Source organism: Mustela nigripes, chromosome 9, assembly GCF_022355385.1.
Source record: "Mustela nigripes isolate SB6536 chromosome 9, MUSNIG.SB6536, whole genome shotgun sequence".
Classification (NCBI taxonomy): Eukaryota; Metazoa; Chordata; class Mammalia; order Carnivora; family Mustelidae; genus Mustela; species Mustela nigripes.
This window is the reverse complement of record NC_081565.1, coordinates 3,292,314-3,315,158: the sequence shown is the minus strand read 5'-3', so window position 1 is coordinate 3,315,158 and position 22,845 is coordinate 3,292,314. Positions and strand designations below refer to the sequence as shown.

At 57.4% G+C, this 22,845-nt stretch overlaps 1 protein-coding gene across 1 annotated transcript in view; it reads left to right on the top strand.

Annotated features, from left to right (window-relative positions):
- Positions 1-3,496: 3,496 nt before the first annotated feature.
- Positions 3,497-22,845, top strand: part of ABO (ABO, alpha 1-3-N-acetylgalactosaminyltransferase and alpha 1-3-galactosyltransferase) — a 29,480-nt gene continuing 10,131 nt past the window's right edge. The window contains exons 1-7 of the mRNA XM_059410421.1: positions 3,497-3,615; positions 10,814-10,886; positions 14,404-14,454; positions 15,176-15,217; positions 15,630-15,677; positions 16,516-16,551; positions 17,590-17,718. Coding sequence (XP_059266404.1) covers positions 3,603-3,615; positions 10,814-10,886; positions 14,404-14,454; positions 15,176-15,217; positions 15,630-15,677; positions 16,516-16,551; positions 17,590-17,718 — 392 coding nt within the window. The 5' untranslated portion in view covers positions 3,497-3,602. The remainder of the gene's footprint in view (positions 3,616-10,813; positions 10,887-14,403; positions 14,455-15,175; positions 15,218-15,629; positions 15,678-16,515; positions 16,552-17,589; positions 17,719-22,845) is intronic.

Here is a 22,845-nt window from a genome sequence, read left to right as displayed (position 1 = left end):
GATGCTTTGAAGAGGCTGATGCCTCCTGAGCGGAGGCTGGCGGCCAGCGCCCTTGGCACACATTTCTACATCAGGCTTGGCTCTCCACGGCAAGCTGTGGATGACAAGTCTGTGGGGCTGAGCGGTAAGGGGATTAAGAGATTAGGGCACGTCCACCCTGAAGAAGTCAGCACGAAGCTGGTATTTCTTCTTTCTGAAGGCACCAAAGCCAGCGAGGAAAATAAAAGCAGAAAACAAGACGATCTTGTTGTAAGTAGGAGGCATTGGCGTCCCGACCCACATAGCCCCTGATGGCGCAGAAGCCAGCAGGAATTGAACGGGAGCAAAATGCAGTGAGGAGCGGATGTCCTTGGTCGTCGCTCTCTGGGAGGATCCGTAAGTCCCCGCTCCGAGAGGCAGATGCAAAGCCTGTGTCAGCTCTGGGAATATGAGGGGCAGAATGGCAGCTGGAGCCCGTGTGGGAGTTTGGGCCTGGGAAGCGGAGTGCGGCATGGGGACAAAGACTCAACCACCTGGCTGGAGCACCTCTGTGGGGGTGGGGTGACAGCGACATTGCTCCGAGACTGTCCCCACAGCTTCCTGTTCTCTCCAACTCGGGGGTGTAAAAGCTGAAGCTACACACCCAGCCCTCGGTTATAAGGAAAATCCTGTTGCTCTGAAAGATAATCCTGTCTCATCCTTCTTCTGTTACCCGTGCAGATACCCGTGCGGGGAAGAACCTTACTCTATCATGAGTTTCCACGTGGGAATTTGGGTGAGATCTGTGTAGAAATACCACCCGGTGCAAAGGAGAGAGCCAGGGACAGGTGCACTTGAAGAACATGTGCCAGTGAATTTTCTCAAATATTTCTTTAGGAATTAAAAAAAAAAAAAAAACACGCAAAAGCCAATCACCTCTCTAAAGGAAGCCCAAAGTAGAAAAATGACCTTGTAGAGGCAATAGTGAGTCAACAGAAGGATTAAAAAATATCAGGCAAGGGACACCCAGCTGGCTCAGTGCGTGGAACATGTGACTCCTGATCTCAGGGTTGTGAGTTCGAGCCCTACACTGGGTGTGGAAGTCACGTAAAAATAATATAATTCTAGGGGCATCTGGTTGGCTCAGTGGGTTAAGCTTCTGCCTTTGGTTCAGGTCATGATCTCAGGATTCTGGGATCGAGCCCCATGTCGGGCTCCCTGCTCAGCGGGGAGCCTGCTTCCCCCCTCTCTCTCTGCCTGCCTCTCTACCTACTTGTGATCTGTGTCAAATGAATAAGTAAAATATTAAAATATACAAAAAATTCTAAAATATGTCAGACAAGGTCAGAATGGGAGAAAGGTAGGTCATCACAGCAGTAGAACTGAAGCAGCATAAGAAAGACTACACACTCCTCCAATTTCCCCCATGAAGACACAGAGAGGCAGGGACAAAACACACAAGGAATAAAAGAAGGGGAAGCATTCAGTAGGTGCAAAGAGAAACGCCAAAGTATCGGGACTCAAGGAAAGAGCCCAACAAAGAGCACAAAGAAAAGAAAACGGTCCTTCCAAGCTATAAAAAGCAAAGCAAACAGGAAGAACGTCACGGGCAGAGAGTAAACACAGCAGTCATCACTGATAATCCATCCTGTTCCCTTATCAGAGGGAAGGAGTTTCCACTTGCCCCGCAGAGCCAGCTTGAACTCAGTAACGTGTGGAAGGAACACGGTTTATAAAGATGTGACGCAGGTGAGCTCGCAACCAGAAGAAAACTTCCCCGAGAAAACCGGGTGAATGTAACGTCTCTCAGGCCAGCAGCGTCGGGAGAAGGTTTTGAGGGAAGAAACCGTAATGGGACGAGCTGTTAAGCCGTTGTAACCGCAGGGAAGGGCTCCTTGCCAGCTGTGCATGGGCCGCATCACCCCTGGTCCACCTTAGTTCCTGTTGATCTGGCTCTGCCCCACCTGCGGGCACTGCACTGGGGACTTTGGCCCAGTCTGTGTTGTTGACATTTAGGTGCTCTTTTGTTTCTCCTGGTCTGGACCACTGTTTCAGCCTCATGGTACCACATGGTGGTTCTGAGACCCCAACCTCAGGCTGGAACTTTGGGGGCCCTTGCCGGGCTGCCCAGGCCCGTGTCAGTGACCAGCCCCCGCTGGTTCTCACGCAGCCTCTCCGTCGCACGTTCAGCCCTCTCAGACTCGGTGTGGGAGTGGGGACCCGCCTTCTCCCTCGGCCCCTGAAGCATCGGAGGCCGGCACTCCCCCCCAGGGCCGGGGGAGCCCAACGAGGAGCGAGGAGACCCAGGGGCTGGGCTGGCAGGGGAAACACAACGTCATTTTGGTTCATTGTGAGCCAACGGTAGAAAATACAACACAGCTGAGTTTTTTAAAAAGATTTTATTCATTTATCTGTCAGAGAGAGAGAGAGCGCGCGCGCACAAGCCGTGGGAGTGGCAGGCAGAGCAGGCAGAGGGAGAAGCAGGTTCCCCGCCAAGCATGGAGTCCCATGAGGAGCTCACTCCCAGGACCATATGGAATCATGACCTGAGCCGAGGGCAGTGGCTAAACCGACTGAGCGCCCCGGGCGTCCCAACACAGCTGATTTTTTAAAATATTATTAGGAGGGGGTGCCTGGGTAGCTGCGTGGATCGATTGGTGAAGCGTCTGCCTGTGGCTCAGGTGATGGTCTCAGGCTCCTGGGGCGAGTCTCTGCGTGGGGCGCCACACTCTGCTCAGCAGGGAGCCTGCTTCTCCCTCTGCCTCTGCCCCTTCCCAACCTGTGCTCTCTCTAATATACAATCTTTAAAAAATTAATAAAAATTGTTAGGATGGAATTCATGTAACAGAAAACCTAACGTTTTAAAGCACCTGACTCCATGGCTTCGAGCGCGTTGACGCTGTCGCGTGGCTGCCATCCTTCTCTTGCTGCAGGACGCTCTTGTGACCCCCAGAAAGACCCCGAGCCCATTAAGCAGCCCCTCCCCCTCCCTCCTCCCTCCCACCCCAGCACCCACCAGCCTGCGCTCCTCCCCACGAGTGACCACTTCCGGACGCGTCACAGAAGTGGGACTACAGAATGCGGACCTTCGGTCTCATTTCTCTCACCGAGCCCGGTTTTTTGCGATTCCTTCCCTGTAGCAGGACTTCATTCCTTTTTATGGCTGAATCATATTCCATTGTGTGGACAGACGGCGTCTCATTTGTTTGTTGATGGTCGTTTGGGCTGTTTCCACCCGTCAGCCCCTGAGATCCTGCTGCTGTGAACGTGTGTGCAGAGCGTCCATAATATAGGCACCTTGGCCCTGAGAGCGCGGGGAACCCCCCAGCTGGGCCCTTCGGTAATCGGAGATAGGGGGCTATTTCCGCCTCTGTGCCAGCTGGGCAGCTAGCCATGGGCATCTAGCTGAAAAGTCTGGTTTTTGTCATGGGACTGACCTAGCTGCCTCTCTCTGCCAGGTCTGGGCAAACCGGAAACCTGCTGAGGTTCCTCCCACCCAGAAGGGAGCTGGGACTTTGTTCCTCGGGTTGGTCTGGATCTGAGCCTAAGGTCTGAGCTGCGCTTAGCTTCTGCCCAGGAGCTCTCCACCTCCGACCCCAGCCTCCGCCTCCAGGGCACCTGGCCCGTGGGTCCTCAGAGGAGCCATGGACCCCAGAGGTGAGGGGGGAGGAACCAGGCCTCCAGCATGGGGTGAAGGCTGCCTCCATGGGCCTCTGACCATCTTCTCAGCGGCAAGGATCTGGAGTCCAGACCCGGCCTCGGTGGGGACAGCTGGCAGCAGTGGGAGCAGGGAGGGTCTGGGAGCTACATTTGCTTCTGTGCGTGGGAGTGGCTGTGCCCTTGGGCAGGGGTGACGGTGGTGCCCAGGGAAGTATCACAGACAGTGTGGCAAGAGCAGTGTTGGGGTTGGAGGCAGACCCTTGGGGGAAATGTCTTGATTTGACATGCAAAGCTCCCCGCCCAGGAGTCCTGCCCAGCCCTCCCCTGGGCTCTCCTTTCTGTATTTGTCAGAGTCCTAGGGGTGAAGCAGGTAGCCGGGAGGGTACCTCCTCCTGCTGTGAAGCCTGCCCGTGAGAGAGGGGGCCCAGAGTCCCTCCCAAGAGTTCAGATCCCAGACACAGCCAGGGCTTGGAGTGGGGATGCGGGGGCACCTGCTGGGTGGGGTTGGGGTGGGGTGGGGGGAAGGCGGCCGGGAGAGGGGGGATGAGGAAGTAGGCTGAGGGAACAGGAGTCTCCTGTGGGTACGGGCAGGCTCCCGATGTCAGATACACGGCCAGGAACTGGCCCAAGGTCACCTCGTGAGGCTGTCATCTAAGGACAGAGGGGAGGGAAGGAAGGAACATGGAGGGGAGGGGACTGGAGAGCCAGGAGGAAGGCCCCTTCTGGCCCGGACCCCTCCCCTTCCACACTGGCCAGGATGGTGAGGTCTGCTGCCCTTTCCCGACGGTGGCCTCTGCCTCTCTGGCTGAGGTCGGGAGGCTTCTCTCTGGCTCTCAGCCCTCTGTCCCTGCCACCTCTGCTGTTCCCCGGACTCAAGTCAGATCAACAACTCTGGTTCCTTTCAGCAGGACCAGCAGGCCCTGGGGCCCAGCCCCTGTGGCCGTAGAAGGGGCAGCCCTGCTGGAGGGCTGGGCATCTGAAGTCCCCCACCCGATGGGAACAGTAGTGAGCCCCCTCAGGGACTCTTACGGCAGCATGGAGAGCGCCAGGTCCAGAGCTCTGAGCTCTGCCCGGGGCCACCCTGTTCCCAGCTGCCTCTCCTCAGTGACCAGGAGGGCAAGGGTCTGACCTTTGTTTGTGGGCATCTGTGAATGCCCAGGACCTGGCTCTGTATTCAGCCTCTCATCCGTGGCCCTTTGCAGGGGCCTGGCACACAGTGTGGTCTCAGTGAACCTTCCAGAACAGCCGTCCGAAGCCCAGCTTAATGGAAGTGACTGGGCCTTGTATAACCAGATCTCTCAGGTGCCTCCCACAGCTGGGGACGAACCCCAGGCCCTGCAGTCACCCCTCCTTCGGCCCGAGGAGAGAGAGGACATCCTGGTGGCCTCTAGGAAGGCCCCCCACGCTCTGCTCAGCAGCCCTCTCCCCTGAGAGCAGGAGGAAGAGGCTTTGGAGAGACATCCAGGGGGACAAGGACAGAGCCCTGGGGTCCTCCCTCTGTTCCCTCCAGCCTCCTGGGACAGGCTGGCTGGGTGGGTGCCCCCCAGAGCCTGGGAGGAGGCGCAGAGTGGGATGGGGCTTCTCCGGCCCCTGCGGGAGTCACGGTGCAGCCAGGGCAGGACTGCACATGTCTTCCCAGAAGAGAAAACCAGAGACAAAAGCCACTGCATTTCCTGATATTTAGTCATCAGAATTCGTTTGTGGATAGGAGGCAGCCAGATGTGGCCAGGCGGGGGCTGGGCCTGGAGCCAGGCTCCCTGAAGATGCCCTCCCCCGGGCTAGCAGTGGGGGACGTGCTGGGCCGTCACTGTTTACTCCCGTCCTCGCTCTAGAGTGTGTCTGCTCTCCATGATCAACGCAGAGACCTGGTGTGGGCGGTCGGTGGTGGGAAGGGCACATCCTAGAGCCGGCCGAATCCCATGGCCGGAAGGCATGAGCCCCTGGGCAGCATCCAAGGGCTTCCTGGTTCCTTGGAAGGTGGGGACCACAGCTCTGGGGACAGTCACGCCCTGGTGGGGTCCACTAGGGGCAGGCGTTGGCTCTGATGCCGAGCTTCTCAAAGGAGACAAGGCTGACAGCCTCCGACTTGCCGTCCCTCGCCCAGGGCTACCTCTCCTTAGAGCCTCACAGGAGGGGACTCTGGTCTGAAAGTCAGGACCTGGTGGGGCACCCAGTTCATCCCCGATTGCTCAGACCTGCCCTGGTCGAAGTGCTGCAGGCCACCCCCTGGGGCCCGGGGTTCTGGCTTCCAGTCCCTCTGGGGAGGGCCTCTGTTCCGCCCCAACCCCCAGGTCCTTGGACACCAGGTACTTTCTGCTGCTGTGGTTTTGTCGGTCCCTTCCCTTGACCTTGCCCCCGCCCCTGCGCCCCTCCTGCCTCTCCTTGTGTTCTCCCCGGGTGGCTCGCTAGACCCCAGCAGGGCAGCCGCCTCAGCGCTCCCTCCTTTCTTCCGGAGTGCGCGGGACGTGTGTGCCTTGCATCCGGGATCACAGGAGAGCCCCCTGCGTGCGGCCAACCCGACCAGTGAGCTGACGGGGCCTTCAGGTTCACCTGGGCTGTGTCAGAAGGGGCAGGCAGAAAGTCAGCTGGAAAGGGCCAGGACACCCCGGACCCTGCTCTGAGCCATGGGCCGCTGGGCTGTTCCAGGTGTGGGCTGGACGTGTCCCACCCACAGCCGTCTGCTGAGCTCCGACTGTGGGCTGGCACTGTCCAGAGAGGGGACAAGAGAAGCGTGAGAGCCCACGGCACTGGTGCCCGGGGCAGGGTGGAGACCACGCAGGACCCCGGGGGCAAGTAGCAGAGAGCCGGCCGTGGGACTGCCGGGTGGTGAGGTAATCCCGTGCTCCATCGTGGAGGGTTGCCGCACTTTCTCCGCCGTTGGCCGCGCGCCCCAGCAGCTGCCCCCGCGCTCTGAAGGTGTGGCTGACTCAGTGCGCTGCGGGGCTGAGTTCGGGGTAAAAGGAAACAAGGTGGAAAGATGGCCCCGAGCTTTCCGTGGGTCCCGGTGCCCTGAAACAGGAAGCGCTCCCCACGGGGGGCAGGGGTGACGGGGACCCACAGGCCTGTTTGTCCGTGAAAGGGCTGAGGTCCCTTCTGCAGGGAACGCCCATGAGTGCTTAGGTCTTCCAAGTCCAAGGTCCGCAGACAGGTGGAGGCTGGGGAATGGCGGGAGGGGGACAGCAGCCCAGATGGGACAGATACTGCTCTGTTGCACGGTGGGGACAGAAGGAAGGCTGGGACCACGCACGGAGCCTCCAACAACTGTGCTCCCGTGGAGGAGGGGCAGAGGTGGCCGGACAGGTGTGTCCAGAGGGCAGACCAAGGGAGCAGAGTGCGATGGCGTTGATGAGTCAAGTTGGCCGGGGGCAGAGGGGAGAGTGCGGGGTTAGGACTGCAGGTGGGGCAGAACCAGCCAGAGACAGAGGAGTCCCAGCGGGTGGCTGGCGTGACAGGCTGGTTAGGGAGACTGGGAGGAGGGACGGAGGGCCTGGGGATGACGTTTCAAGCTGTCCTCTGCGGGGAGAGGGAGCACGGGGAGGGCCCCGGGAGGGAAGGTCAGGAGGGAAGCAAATGCTTCTCAGACGTGCGGCTGGGCCATTCGGGCCCTGCTCTGCTCACTGGTCTCCCGGCTCACCTGCTGGCACACACCTTACCTGGGCTGGCCTGCCGGTGCCCCGGGCACACCTGACGGGGGACACCTGGCCTCTCAGGACTGTCTCCGTTGTGTTGCTCTCACTGTGGGGAGCTGGAATGCCTTTAATGTGAGTTGTCGCCCCGTGGCACTTGCCCTTGAAAACAGCTCATGGGGCCTCTGGGTGGCTCCGTGGGTGGAACATGAGGCTCTTGATCCAAGGTTGTAGGTTCAAGCCCTACCTTAGGTGTAGACATGACTTAGAGGTAAACATCTTAAAAATAAAACCCAATTCACCAGCTGCTGTTACTGATTAAATCATAGGAGCTGCTGTTGTGAAGGGTGTAGTGTTTTGGGGGTAGGAGTTCGAAACTGTTTTTTTTTTTTAAATTTGTCTCCACGATTTTTTTTTTCAACCTTGCTTCCAATTTTTATTTTCACTGGGTCATATTCATTTGTCTTCGTTTGGGACTGTTAAAAAAAATCCGGGGCCAAACTCAGAAAGGGTCTCCCCCTCGTAGCTAACTGCTTCTGGCTACGCCGGTGCACACTCTGGGGTTTCCAGGTGAGCATGAATAACACCCAAGAGGCAGCGCGCTGGTGCTGCTCCTGCTGTTCTGGACTTCGCATTCTCCCCACCGCGCCTGTGCCAAGGCCGCCCGCCCCTCCTTAGAGCCACACGGCCTCGCCTCGGTGGCCGCCCGCTGGCGACTTCAGTCAGCCCCTCGCGAGGAACAGCGGCCGCTTCCCGGCTTCCGCTCTGCAAACAGCCGTTCCGAGCAGCAGTGGCTTCTCACGCGGGCAGGGGTCTCGGGAGTGTCGCGCCCCACAAGTGGGTTCGCCGGGTCAGATGTGGAGTGAGTCTGGCTCTGGGCAAACACGGCCAGGTGTCCCTCCCTGTGGAGACCGGCCCGGCCTCCTCCCGCGCCCTCCCGTGGCGTCTCCAAGCCTCACCCTCCCTGGGCGACGGCACTGTAAGGAGGAAAACAAAATTGAATTTAAGTCGCCCCTGAGGAGAGAGAGGCACCCGCCTGGCTCAGTGGGAGGACCTCGGGACTCTCGGTCTTGGGGTCATGTTGGGTGCAGAGCCTACTTAAAAAAAAAATAAAGTCCCTAAAAGGAGCAGTACTAAGGAGTAAGATTTTGCTGTTGTGTTCCCAAGAACCAATGTTCAGCTCCTCAGGGGTGGCATCCGCTGACCTTGCTCCCTATGCCCTGTTCCTGCCTGGAGAAGGCTAGAGCTACCCCCGGTGCAGGCAGGCCGTGATCCCAGGAGCCCCCAGAGAGCCCGGGACAGGGCTTTCATGTTGTCGCCTTTCAGTGGTGAGAGATCCTACCTCACTGTGGCTTTTTTTTTTTTTTTTTTTTTTTTGCCAGCTCCGGGATTAATTGACTTATAACAAACAACGCATAAAGTGTGCCGTTAGATAAATTTTAACATTCGCGTACATACATGAAGTCATTACCCAAATCAAGATATAACCAGACCCCCAGACACTCCCTCCTGCCCTTCCGCAATCCATCCAACTCTGCCTCACCCCTGCCGTACCAAGCAACCGCCGGCTTTCCATCCCTGCTCACTAGTTTCTATTTTCTAGAATCTGACGCAAAAGGAAGTGGACAGTGACTACTCGTTTCATCCCCCCGTCTCTCGGCGGCCCTGTCTTGCGATCCCTCTGCGCGGAGGGGGGGCGTATCCCCAGTCCCTTCCTTTGGCTGTCCTGTGGTCGCATCTCAAGGGGGTGACCCACTGGGTGACCCACTCTTCAGGTGGTGGGCATCTGGGTGGTTTGCTGTTTGGGGCTTTGACCCATAAGGCTGCTGGTGGACACGTGTGTGCACGTCTCTGCGTGGACACGGTTTTGTTTCTCCTGCAACGACTGGGTTGTACCGTGGGAAATGACCGGCTGTTCTTCAAAGCAGCTGCACGGCGTGTGTCCCCACACAAGCATCTGAGAACTCGCTGGGCCACATCTTCGTCGGCGTTCTGTGTGGTCACTCTGTCTGATTCCAGGAGTTAGGTCGTTGGAAGTCACTGTGGTCTGCACGTGCAGTGCCTCGTGCCTGCCGGCGCAGGATGCTTCCCGTGAAACCTGCTCAGGGCATCTGCAGATCGTCTTCAGTGAAGCGCGTGGTCAGAACTTACATACCCATGAGATGTGTACCGTAGAGGGGTGGAGTGTGTTTTCATGGAATTGAGTTTTGAGATAAACCTCATTTCCCCTATATGGGATTTGGCAATAGTTTTTTTCCTGGCCCAGCTTGGCTTTTTATTTTCTTAACTGTGTCACTCAAAGCACAGAGCTTGTTAATTTTCATCCAGCCCCACATATGCGTTTTTCTCTTATGGGTATTGCTTTGGGTATTATATTTTTCTCTTTTTGAAAGCTCATTTATTTATTTATTTATTTAAGTCATCTCCACACTCTTCGTGGGGCTCGAACCCAAGACCCCAAGATCTGGAGTCACACGCTCCACCGACAGAGCCAGCCGGCGCCCCTTGGTGTCATAGTTTTAAAACCCTGGACTCATCCAAGGCCACGAAACCTACTCTTATTTGTGCGTACGTCTCTGAGATTCCCCACTGGGATACGTACCTGGGTTTTCACATTTTCCTGCTCAGAGGAGACAGACACATCTGTCTTGGACCGAGTGGAATTCTTTGGTGATGGTTTCCGGGCTGCCCCCAGCCGTCCGTGGTCACAGTGTTTTATTTCTCAGCGCATGACCTGGGACCCCTGATACGTTAGTGCTCAAGGAGACTCTGGCTGCTGGGACCGGGGACTTGGGTGCTGTGAGACCAACAGTAGGGGGCCGTGGAGGAGGAGACTCCTCCGTCGAGGGTCTTGCCACACCCACTGCCCTCAGCTGAGATTTAACCAACGCATGCAGTGGCTTCCCTCCGACGTGCGTCTTTCCGGCAGGGGTCTCGCTGCAGGGGGCTCTCTGGCCGGGGCGTCCTACGTGGGACTCTAGCGAGAACTCCCACCACGTCAGGGCTGGGAGGAGCCCGTGGGGTCTGGAAGGCCCTCGATGCTGCTGGGTTGGTGCACCCTGTCTGTCCGACCTCATGTGTCTTGTCATCAGTCAGTTAACGCTGCGTTCCCCCTCACCCCCACCGTTTGGAGCATAAAGAGTGGCCCCGGGGCCCCTGGCTGGCTGTCAGTTGAGCCTCTGGCTTCAGCCCAGGTCATGGTCCCGGGGTTCCGGGATGGAGACGCACCGGGCTCCCTGCTCAGCGGACAGTCTGCTTCTCCCTCTGCCCCTCCCCCCAGCCCCTGTGCTCTGGCTTGTTCACTCTCCCTCTTTAGAATAAAGCAGTAAGAGGGGACCCATTCCCTGGGGGCTTGTCAGCAAGGAGAGGCACCGGGGCAGGGGCTGGGGGGCTGCAGGGCAAGGCTCGGTGCCTCCAGGAGAGATGACCCCCCCTTCCCTGGGAATCCCAAAGAGGAGGGCTTCCAGCTGGAGCCGTCCTGAGCCCATCCCTGGCCAGGACCCAGTTTTGGCCTCAACAAAGTGACTGAGGTGACCCAGCCCCGAGTAACTGAGGCTTTCCCTCCACAGGCTCCTGGGGAAAGAGCGCCAACCTCTGGCTGTGCGGGCTCCTGCTCTTCGCCGCTCTCCTGGGCTTCTACAGGTAACAGGGATGGAGAGGGGGCGCGGGGCTGGGGCCCCAATGGCCGCTGGGGATTTATCAATTTTTTTAAATAAATTTTTTAAAGGTTTTATTTATTTATTTGACAGAGATCACAAGTAGGCAGAGAGGCAGGCAGAGAGGAGGGAGGAAGAAGCAGGCTCCGTGCTGAGCAGAGAGCCCGATGCGGGACTCGATCCCAGGACCCTGGGATCATGACCTGAGCTGAAGGCAGAGGCTTTAACCCGCTGAGCCACCCAGGCGCTCCCAGGTGGGGATTTATGATGGCGTATTTGACTGAAGTTCCCGAAACCAGCTAGGGTTGGCCCACAGCAATGACCCTGGAGAAGGCGTGACCAGCACCTCAGGTCCCTCCACTCGGCGGGGCACCGGCTCGCAGCTGGCACCCTGCTCGGCTCCCCGATGACTTACGGGCTCGTGTAGGAGCCAGGGGTGTGGAGGGCTTCGACAGCCGAGCTGGAGAGCCTGTTAGAAACCCCCGTTTCTAACATCAGTGCACGGAACTCCCATGACGCTTGACGTACACCTGTGGATGACGGACAAGACTTTCTTTTTAAAACCGCATTTTATTAGCTTAAAAGAAACAGTAAATTTTATGTTTTAAATCAAACTTAGTAACTTGCATCCCCTTAGAAAAACAGGATCTGGTGGATCCTTCTTCTGTTCACCGTCCTTACCCGCGAGGTGACACTGTCCCCGCCCCCACTTGCGGCGGATGCTGAACGCTGGCAGGTGGAGTTCAGACCATAAGCAGGCGCTCGCGTTTCGGGCTTCAGCTTCAGAGCTCTACACGTCGTCACTGATGACTTCCGTAAAGAAATCGGTTACTGGGGCGCCTGAGCGGCTCCAACGGTTATGGGTCCGACTCTTGGTTTTGGCTCAGGTCGTGACCTTGGGATCGTGAGATCGAGCCTCACGTCGGGATCCGCGCTCAGTAGGGGTGTCTGCTTGAGCGTCTCTCCCTCTCCCTCTGCCCCTCCCCACAACGCCTATGTTCTCTCCAAAAAAGAAAAGGAATCTATCTGTTCGAGGGAGCTTCCATCTGCCGGACCTTCATTCTGTGCGAGGCTCTGAGCAAAACGCTGATGGACGCTCTTGTGCCTTCTCTGGCAACCCAGAGGGTGACATGCATCATTGTCCCCATTTTACTCCCGAGAAACCGAGGCCCCAGAGGTTCCAGTGACACCCAGGTTCCAAGGCGGGAAGTGGCCAGATCCCCGTGCTGAACAGCGTCAGGTCTGGCAGGGCGAGTGGACAGAGATAGGTTGTCACGTGAGCGATCTCCTGGCCAGGGCGGGAGACACCCCTTGACCTGCCAGAGCTGGAGACTTGCTGGGGCTTCCTAGAGCGAGTCTGGCCTAAGCAACAAGGGCAGCCGCTACATGTGGAACAGAGACGGGGCTCGTGACATTCCAGGGGGCCTCTGCTCACTACGTGGGGGCTGCCCAGCTGCAGGGGGACCTCCTGAGCTGCCGTGCTGTCCTCCCCGGGGGCCCTGGCCCCCACTCGGGGCTTGCCTGTGTCGTGCTGGGGTCACGGGGGCTGAACTGGCTCCACGGCCTGTCCCGCAGGTGAGCCGGGTCCCCCTGGAGCTTCATGCAGCAGGAGAGGCGCGCCCTCGGGAAGCAGCCCGTCCCGCAGTCGGATTCGGAGCGCGTCCTCTCACTGCGAGAACCTGTTCTTCCCATAACATAAGGACCCCGGGGAGCGCAGAGAGCCCGTGGTGCCTCCCGGGTCGCGCCTTTAAGAATTTGGAGCCCCGTGTCCCTGTGGCCTGCAGCTTCCTGCTGTGACCCAGCTCTGAACCCCTCACCCGCTCTGGCCTTGCTGTTCACAATGGATGTGACAGCCAGGTGCCCAGAACGGCGGCCCGATGGCTCTGGGTTGGGACCCTGGGTCAGGGGTCTGGCCTCTCTTCTTGACCTAGATGCAGGGGTTCATTTGACTTAGTTGTCCAGCTCCCTCTCCCTCTGCATTGTTCCATGTTTACATTTCATTTTATCTTCTGTTCCCCTCATTTTGACATACCCTGCATTGCCTTGTTAATTTTTTTAGACTGGTAAAAGTTTAGAAACCAAAAGATTCATCTGATTATTTCCTTCTGGATATAAATAACATACTTTAGGGCACTTTTCAAGAGCTCACAATAAGAGCTCTTTCTTCAAATGAAGACTTACATTTTTAAAAGATGACCTCAATAGGCAAAGAGTGATTTTAAAATCTTTCGACGTCTTTTTTTTTTTTCTTTTTAATTAACGCAAACCAGGATAAATCCTAGGACAGAATTCTTCGACGGGAAAATTACCATCTAATTTGGCAGCAGGAAGAAAGTCTCACACGGACAGAGCCTCAGACGGGGCCAGGTCTCCCCAGGGGTCTGCCCCCAGGCTCCTGGGGGGTCGTGACCTCTCCCGTCTGGTCTGTGCCCATCGGAGCCCCCCTTCCTCTGCAGTTCCGCTGGAGCGCGGTGTCACCAGGGGACGTAGTTCCTGCAGGGGGTCCGGTCGGGGAGGGGGCGTGACGGGAATTCTGTTTTGCCCGCTTTGAGTTTGAGGAGGCTGCGGACCTCCAGCGATCGGTCTGTCCGCACCGGTGGGTGCTGCTGTCCGAAAGCAGATGAGGTCACGAGGTGGGCAAGGTCGCGGGGGATAGAGACCCCCTGTTCTCCCCGTACGGCGTCTTCAACTGCCATCATCAGCTCAGCTGCCTCCGTGCGGTCACCCCTGTCTTGCTCACATGTTCTCTCCCTCCACTCCTGTGGGGCTCCAGCCTGGGTATCTGGGACCCCAAGGCGGTTCAGGCCCTGTCCCTGCCCCCCCCAAGCGGCCATGTGGAGGGGCCGAGGTTAGGCCCTCGCACCCTAACCCAAATCCCACCCACAGTGCAGGGGGAGGCCCCTTCACAGGGACGCACAGAAACTTCTTGGAGGAGGGACCAGCTGTGCTTGGATGGGGGAAGCCAGGGCAGGGGAGGGGAGGGCAGGAGAGCGAGTCACGCCAAGACTGGGGTTACGAGTGCTACATGGCACACCCCCGCTGCGTCCCCAGGTTTCCTCCCTGCCCTGTCGCTCAGCTGGTGAGCCACAGAGCTGGTGACCTGCCCTTCGGCTTCCGCCCTCTATGTGACTTGTTAGAAAACGGAGGAGGTGGGGCTCTGAGTTCAGAGCGCCTGCAGAGCCCCCGGGGGCTGGTTCGCAAGAGAGGTTTCTACCCAGGCCCTCCTCACTGCTCAGGGCTGTGCGGGGCCTGGGGTCGCATCTAGGTGAATCTGATGCCGGGGTCCCCGTCCAAGCTATGGGTGACTGTGGTGATAGCATAGGGTTATAATGGCCCGGTCGCCTGGCAGGGCGGGGGGGAGGTCAGCAGGGCTCTGCTTGGGCCCCACGTCCATTCCCTCAGGAGCCAGAGGCCGAAAGGCTCAGAGTACGTGTGTGCAAGTCTCAGCCTGGTCTGTGCCCGGCCCGGAGAAGACTCAGCTTCTCGCCTTTGTTTGTCCCCAGCAATGTTTTCAGGCTGATTCCCGGATGGGGGCAGAGAGGAGCATCTCAAAGGTAATGGCGGAGTCTTTGGAGTCAGGGTGGTTCCTTCTAGAAAGATCTAGAACCGAAGTAGAAATACACGTATGTATCAAACTCGAGGTAATTATAGCCAAAGAGGCCCTCGGTTCCCAGAGTGACTCCGAGCTCCTCCCTCCACCGTGTTTTCTCAAACCGTGACAAAGGACAGGGCGGGGCTCCGTGGGAGCGGTCGGGGTCACGGAGTTAACTCGCGGCCCAGCGGATGCACGGGAATCCGGGAGGGACTGCGCGCTGGTTCCGGCCTCCCTCCAGCTGCGTCAGTGGAGCCAACCGGGGATGGGGCACCCTCTGACCCCACAAGGGCCCAGGCAGGGGAGGCCCCGCTGTCCTCTCCGGAGCTGATTTCTCCTGGCTGGTGCTCCCAGCCCGCAGCGCGAGGGAGCCAAGTCCCCACCCCAGCTCTTCCCCCTCTGTCTGAGGAAGGCAGGATGGATGGACGGGGGGCTCTTGGGGCCGAGCTGCCACGACGGCTCTCTGCAGCAGGCCCCAGGCTGCAGGGCCGAGGGAGAGCCGCCTCTGAGGGATGGCCCCTCTCCACTCGCCGAGACGGGCCTCCCTCGGCCTCACGGGGCTGGCTGGGATCCGCAGGGATCGGGGCAGGGGTGTGCTCCTCCCCTTCGCCCGGGGCGCCCCCCTTAAGGAACGGTGTTCGCGGCCGCTGCTGTTCGTGAGCTGACGCCTTTCCTCTCCGCAGCCGGGATGACCACCCTGCGGTCCCACGGCCGAAGCCATCCAGGTGAGGGGCGGGGAGCGAGGCTCCCAGGGTCGGGAGGTCCTGGGGGTTGTTGCCAGGTTCCTGGGGATTCCAGGGGCCCCCCGGGCACCCCAGCTTCTACCCTCTGGTCTCCGCACCGCCTCCCTGCAGGGAGGGGCTCTCCCCGGGCTGCTGTCCCCCTCCGGTGGGAAGGCCCCTTGGGCGGAGCTGCGCCCCAGCTCCCAGACAAGGCCAGCGTGTCCAGGGTCCCTCTGTCCCGTGGCGGACGCCTACTCTTCTCGCCTGGCCACACGGCCTAAGCTTTGCCTCACACGGGAGCTTTCCTCTGCAGGGGCCACGCGTGGGGGCCCCTGCAGGAGTCCTGCCCGTCTGGCTCGGCAGCGTTTCTCCCGGGACCTGGCCCTGGGCTCTGAGTACTGTTTTCTTCTCTCAGCGAAAGCGACTGCCACCGGGACACCTGCAGAGTCCCTGAGGTACCCAGGTAGGGGGACACTTCTTTCAGCTGTTTCTGTGTCTCTTTCCAAGTAAGGGAGCAGGAGCCTCTGTCCCCTCCGTCACCCGTCAGCCCCTCCCAAGGCTGGTTCACAAGGAAGGAAGGACAGGGGACCCAGGCAGAGCAGGAGAATGAGGGTCAAAGCGAAACAAGGGGAGACGTTCGACGGTGGGAGTCACGGGAGTCTCTTCTTGACCTCAGGCCTTGTGGCCGCCCCAGATCAGGGGTGGCACTTGTGGGGGACTCAGCTCAGGGGAAAACTGGAGGCTGTGGTCATCGGGGTCTGGGGGACCAAGGAGGCTGCCAGTGGGTGGGTGTTGGGTGGGGCGGTGAGGGAGATGCCAGCAGTGTAGGGGTGGATGGGGTGGGCCGGGCCGGCCCTCGTGCTCCCAGCCCGCAGGTAAGAGCAGGACCCGGGACTTCAGCCGCAATGAGGCGGACCCGTGTGAGAACTTAGAGCGCCCAGGGAGAGGAGGAGGTGCGGGGGTCTAGAGCCTCAGCAGCCCCTCACAGACCGTGAGGGGCGGCCCCTCCCTTTGCTGGGGCTTTAGCCTCATCCCTGTATCCCTGGGAAGCCTGCAGCCTCCTTATGGCTGGGTGGGCAGCGCCGTGGGGGTCTGGGAGTGAACAGGGGAGGAATGGGGGAGGGAGGAGGGAGGCAGGCCCGCAGCAGGGGGTGGGGGCCTGGGGCTGGATGCCCGCTGCCCCCGAGCAGGCCAGCTGGACGGGGAGGCCGGCACCCTGCAGCTGCGGGCACAGACTGACGGGCTCCACGCAGTGTCTCGGTGCGCCCGTCCCTTGTCCCTGACGCACAATTTCTCCGCAGGCTGGCTTACCCCAAGGCCCAGGTCCTCAATCCCACGTAAGTGAGCGAGTCCCTGCCGTGGCCCGGCCCTCGGTTCCCGTCACCGCCGCCGCGGGCTCGCCGGTCCCTGGCTCCTCTCTGGGGCCGCGGGCTCGCCTGGCCTTTCCTTCCCTCCTCGCACTGTCTCACGGGGGCCGGGTTCATGGATCCTGGGTCCGGGGCCAGGGAAGGCACCTCTCGTCCTTGGTCCCGGGAGCCATGCGTGTCCTCTTATTTCTTCATGGGGACGGGGGACAGGGGCCTGCACAGGCTGGGCCCTGAGGTCTTTCCGAGGCTGCCAGTGTCACAGGGACCACAGTTCCGGGCCAGTCCCCACAGCCAGGCCTCCGGAGCCGGCGCCCACGGCCCCTGCTTGTTCTGCCCAAGACAGCGCGGCAGCCCGTCGCGGGGGCCTCAGACAGGAAGGTCACCCAGAGGCCTCCCTGGTCAGCCCTCGCCGTACAAGCAGGGAAACTGAGGCTCAGAGAGGTGAAGGTACGCGCCGAGGCCCCGCAGCTGGGGAGAGGCAGGCGGGATCCAGCCCCGCCGCGGTTCCTCCCCGCCGGGAGAGCTGGAGACGCACGCTGCCCTTCTGGAAGCGGCACCCGCCTCTCCCGGACATTCTGGAGCCACCAGCCCCGTGAGGCTACGAGCACGTGACACGTGACCGCTCTGGAGAGAGATGGGCTGTAGGGGAACACGCTGGGTTTGAAGCACTCGGCATCCCCAGACTTAAAACCTCCTCCAGGATGTAAACTCTGCTGTCTGCTGGGAAAGGGGCTTAGTTCTTGCCTCACGGAGATGCAGCTCCTCCCCAGAATCAGGGTGGCAGCCTCCCAGCAGGAGTGTCCCGTGGGACCCGGCCCCCGGCGGGTGCACAGGACACACTCCAAGCAAGGGCAGTGAGGGGCGGGAGTGTCACGGCGCAGGGCTGCAGGTTGGGGTCCTGTTGCTTCTCGTTCTGCTGCTCCCACACGGTGACCCTCTGGACAAACCCTTCCCTTCCGCCGCGCTTGTCCACGCCCGGCTCTAACCCGTGCGGCTCTCTTCCCCCAGGAGGGCGGACGTGCTGGTCATGACCCCCTGGTTTGCTCCCATCGTCTGGGACGGGGTCTTCGACTCTACCGTGCTGGATGCGCAGTTCAGAAACACCACCATCGGGCTGACCGTGTTCGCCATCAAAAAGTAAGGAAGGTCTGGGCAGCCGTGCTGAAGAGGGGCGCGTGTCACCAGGTGTCGCTCTTTTCCAGGATGAGATGCTCTTGGGGGGCAGGAAGGCAGGGGTGGCTTGGGGTGCAGGTGAACTCCGTGGGACTTGCAGGGGCCTCTAGGCACACCCCTGCTCGAATTAGCAGCCGCACACCCGAGAGTCACCCGCCCCAGAGCTCAGAGCGCCGGCCTTTGAGGGCTGGTAGCCTCCACTGACCGCCCGCGGGGGCCAGCCGCCGGGCCGGGAGCCGAACCCCCCCAGCCCCTCAGCAGCTGCTCTGTCGCCCCAACCCCGTCCCAGACACGCCATCCGAGGCTTCGTCTCCTAGTTGGCCTCAGCGGGTTTACCGGGGGGGCGGGGGCCGAGCTGGATCCAAGCCCTCCAGGCTGCAGGCAGGGCTTCAGGATGGCTGGTTTGCTCTGCAAACCGCCTCGTGTCTCACGAAGCACATCTTCACCCTCACGCGCCGCTGCTCGGGCGCCTTTGCCCTCGGACGCCGGCGGACCATCCTCGTTCCTTTGGTGGGCAGCCCGCTCTCCAGCCCGGGTGCCCTGCCCGGCTCGGGCTGCTTTGCAGAGGCCCACGCGGCGCTGTGACAAACAACACCGCGGCACGAGACACCTAACCGTGCGGCCGAGTGGCAGGAAGTGTCCCGGGAGTGTGTGCATGTCCGGCCGCCGACACCCCGACGTTATAGGCCAATGACACTCTAGGGAGAGTGTCATTGGCCTATAATGGACACGTCACTTCGAGCAGGTGCAGAGTGAGCGAACGGCACGGTGATTTGACGGGCGTGGGCACAGCACGTTAGCTGCCGTCGCCGCTGCGTGTCTCCTTCCTAGAACTTACCCGCCTTCCGTCTGGAAGATTCTACAGTGCAGCCCCTCCACAACTTCCCAGTCCTGCTGTCCTGCCTCTGGTTAGCCGCTCGCCTGTTCTCTGTTGCCGTGGGTCAGGTTTTCTTAAGTTCCTCATGCGGGTGAGGTCGTACGGTGTTCGTCCGTCTGTCTGACCCATGTTATAGAGCCTCGTGGCCTCAGGTTTCAAGCCTGTTGCTGCACATGGCAGGGCTGTTTTCTTTATCGTGGTGGAGTGACGCATGTCATGCGCACACGCCTTGTGTGTCCGGTCAGCTGCTGATGGGCACTTCGGTACCTTCCGTGTCTTGGCTCTGGTAAGCGATGACGCAGCACACGTGGGAGAGAAGTCGTCGCTTGGAGATACGGCTTTGATCTTCTGTCCCAATCCCTGTCTCTGTCACCTACCTCTATGCCTCCAGAAGTGGGATTGTTGGATCCTCGGGTAGTTCTTTTTTTTTTTTTTTTTAAGATTTTATTTGGGGCGCCTGGGTGGCTCAGTGGGTTAAGCCTTCAGCTCAGGTCATGATCCTGGGGTCCTGGGATCAAGCCTGCTTCCTCCTCTCTCTCTCTGTCTCTCTGCCTACTTGTGATCTCCATCTGTCAAATAAATAAATAAAATCTTTTTTTAAAAAAAGATTTTATTTATTTGAGAGAGACAAAGATTGTGAGCAGAGGAGAGTCAGAGCTAACGAGAAACCCAAGCAGGATCCTGGCTCAGCACAGGGCCCGACGGACACCCCGATGCGGGCTCAGTCTCACCACCCTGAGAGCAGGACCTGAGCCCAAACCAAGAGTCCAACTCAGAACCAACTGAGCCCCCAGACGCCCCAGGGCCCTTCTCTCTGTAACTGTGGAGGAGCTTCCCTCCTGCCTCCCACGATGGCCACACAGGTTTGCCTTCCCTCCCAACGGAGCACGCGGGTTCCCTTTCTCCCACGTGCTCACCAACACGTGTTATCTCCCGTCTTGCAGACACTCGCAAGTGAGGTGTGAGGTGACATCTTGTTGTGGTTTTGAACTGGATTTCTCTGGGGATGAGTGACGTTGAGCATTTTCATGGACCTCCTGGCCATTTGAACATTTTCTTTGGTCTGATTTCAACTTCTTGAGTTTGCTAACATCTGTTTCGTGGCCCAACATATGGTCTACCCAGAAAGTGTCCCATGCGCCCTTGAGAAGAACGTGTGTTCTGCTGCTGTTGGATAGAACATTCTGTGTGTGTGCGGGAGGTCCGCTGGGTCTGCAGCATTGTTCAAAGACGCTGTTTCCTCACCGCGTCTCTGTCTGGATGATGTGTCCGTGCTTGGGAGTAGGGTTACTAAAGTCCCCAATCAATGCGGTATTGCTGCTTATTTCTCTTCTAGTTTTGTGAGTATTTGCCTTATGGGTTTGGGTGCGCCCATGTCGGGTGCGTAAGAGTTTACAGTTGTCATTTCTTCGTCCGGGATCGAGCACTTTATCATCAGATCATAACATTCTTTGTCTTGTTTGATCATTTTTAGTTCGAAGCCCACTTTGATGTCAGGATAGCTACCCCCGTTTTGGAGACACTGTTGGCTTGAAACAGCTTTTTTGGTTTTTTTTGCTCTTGCTCTGTGTGTCTAAAGCTAGAGTAAGTCTCTTCCAGGCAGAATATCGTTGGATCTTTGGGGAAAAAAAAAAAAAATATATATATATATATATATATATATCCATTTACCACTCAGTGTCTCTTAATTGCAGAATCCTTTTACATTTAGAAACGTCTAAAGTAATTATCGAGAGGGAAAGACTTACTTTTACCGGTTTGCTCACGGTTTTCTACCTGTGGACCTTCGTTGCTCGTTTCTCTTTAGCTTTGACGCCCTCACCATAATCTTTTGTGTGTCTGTGACCGGCTTTCCTGCTGTGGTTGTCGGGTTACATAAAATATCTTCTCCCAATAACCAGCTGATAACAACCTGACTTCAACAGCCTCCGTAAGCTCTGGTTTTCATCCTCTGCCCCTCGCATGTTTGGTGATTGATGCTGCAATTTGTGCATTTTTAAATATGGTGTTTCCGTGAAAAAATTATTGTGGTTACGATTTGTTTTTATGGTTTTTTTTTTTTTTTTTTAACTTTCGAGGAAGAGTTGCAAGTGACGTATGCACTGCTGTGACACTAGGGCGTCTTACTTTGACTGACGCTTACCGTTACCAGTGAGTTGTCTACATGCATCAGTAGGCTCATAGGAAGTCACTGGAACCGGTTTCTTTCTGCTGGAAGAGTGGGATGCCCTGGGACATTTCTTGTAAGGCGTGGCTGGGGCTGATGGACCCCCTCAGCTTTTTTGGGGAAAGGCTTTATCTCTCTGTTTCTGAAAAGCAGCTTTGCTGGGGTAGGATTCTTTCAATATTTTTACTTTTGTTTTTGTTTTTTGGAGAAGGAGAGAGCATGGGAGTGGGAAGGGGGGGCAGAGGGAGAGAATCTTAAGCAGGCTCCTGACGAGGGGCTTGATCCCACAGCCCTGAGATCACGACCTGAGTTGAAATCAAGAGTCATTTCGACACCCAACCGACTGAGCCACCCAGGTGCCCCAGTATTCTGAATACGTCTTCTCACTGTCGCCTGGCCTGCAGTGTTTTGTTGAGAAAGCTTCCCGTAGTCTTCAGAGAAGGGTTACCTTATACATGGTGACTTTATTTTTCTCTTGCTACTTTGACATTTTTCTCCTTGTCTTTGACTTTTTAAAGTTTATTCATTTTTTTAGTAATGGCTATACCCAATGTGGGGCTTGAACTCACGACCCCAAGATCAAGAGCCTCACGGCCTTCCAACTGAGCCAGCCAGGCGCCCTCCTTGTCTTTGACTTCTGGCAATTTAATTCTAATGTATCTCTCTCTAATTCCTTTCAGGTTCAGATTTTTTGGGGTCCTTTGAACCTCATGAATCTGGATGTCCCTGGCTCATTTGGGAAGTTTTCAGCCATTATTGCTTTAAATGTATTTTCTGTCCCTTTCTCGTTCTTTTCTCCTTTTGGGATTCCCATATTGCATACACTCTTTCTTTTCATGGTTTCCCATAAATCTGTAAGCTTTGCGAGGAACATTTTATTATGCTGGCATGATCGCTCATCTGCCCACCTGTCACCCTTCTGTCCACCTGTCAGTTCTTACTGCTTTTGATATACACGGAAGGTAAATCTGGGACATCAGCAGTGATCATCAACTAGAACTCGAGATGCGTTGATGGCTTTCCTTCTTTCCAGGTAAATTGTATACACAAACATTTGCTGAGTTTTGGCAAATGCATATAGTTGTGTAACCAGAATCCTTTCTACTCATACGCCATTCCCACCAGCCCTCATAAAGTTCCCTCGGGCCCCTTCCCAGCCAATGCCTCCCCCTCCTACCTCCCCTGCATGAGTGTTTTGACTTTTTTCCCCACTCTTTAAGATGGAATTGTAAAGTACATACTGTTCAGTGTTGTCTTTCCTCACTCAGAATCATCCCTTGGGGATTTACCGCAGTTTTGCATGAATCAGCAGCTCTGTTTTGTTGCGCAGCACTCCATCCATCACGTGGGTGTACTGTAGTTGGTTAACCCATTTTTCTTTTGCCCGACACCCCGTTTCCAGGTTTTGGACATTATGAATAAATATGGATAGTCGGACAGATCTTTTGTGGACGTACATTATAGTTTTCCTTGATCGAACATCCAGGAGTGGAATTGCTCAGTCCTAGGTCAAAATCATGTATAGTATTGTAAAACATTTTTCCAGGTGGAAATCAGAACTCAATAAAAAGGAGCGAAGAAGTCCACAAAGAAATGTGCAAACAAACCTCTCTCCACCCCTGACCACAGAATTTTGTGATGTGAGTCGCCTGTAAACCTTTATACTTGGGTCTTTGTTCTGACATATGAGCCGATCTGTGGAGAGGAGTCCTGGAAGTGAATCTGGGGGAGAATGGGCACATTTAAAGCTTTGGTATATTGGTGGCTCTCAGTCAGTAGGGCGTCCACCTCTCGATTTTGGCTCGGGTCATGACCTAACGTTGTGGGATCAAGCCCCACGTTGGGCTCTGTGCTCAGCGGGGAGTCTGCTCCTCCCCACCCCCACGAACTCTTTCTCAATAAATAAATCTTTAAAGTGTTGATATATTTTCTCGTATGCCCTCTGAAAGGATTATAAAAATTGGTATTTTCATTAGTGGCATACGAGAATACCTGCCTTCCCTTGCCCTCAACCACACAGCGAAGTAGCCACTTTCTCATCTGTTAC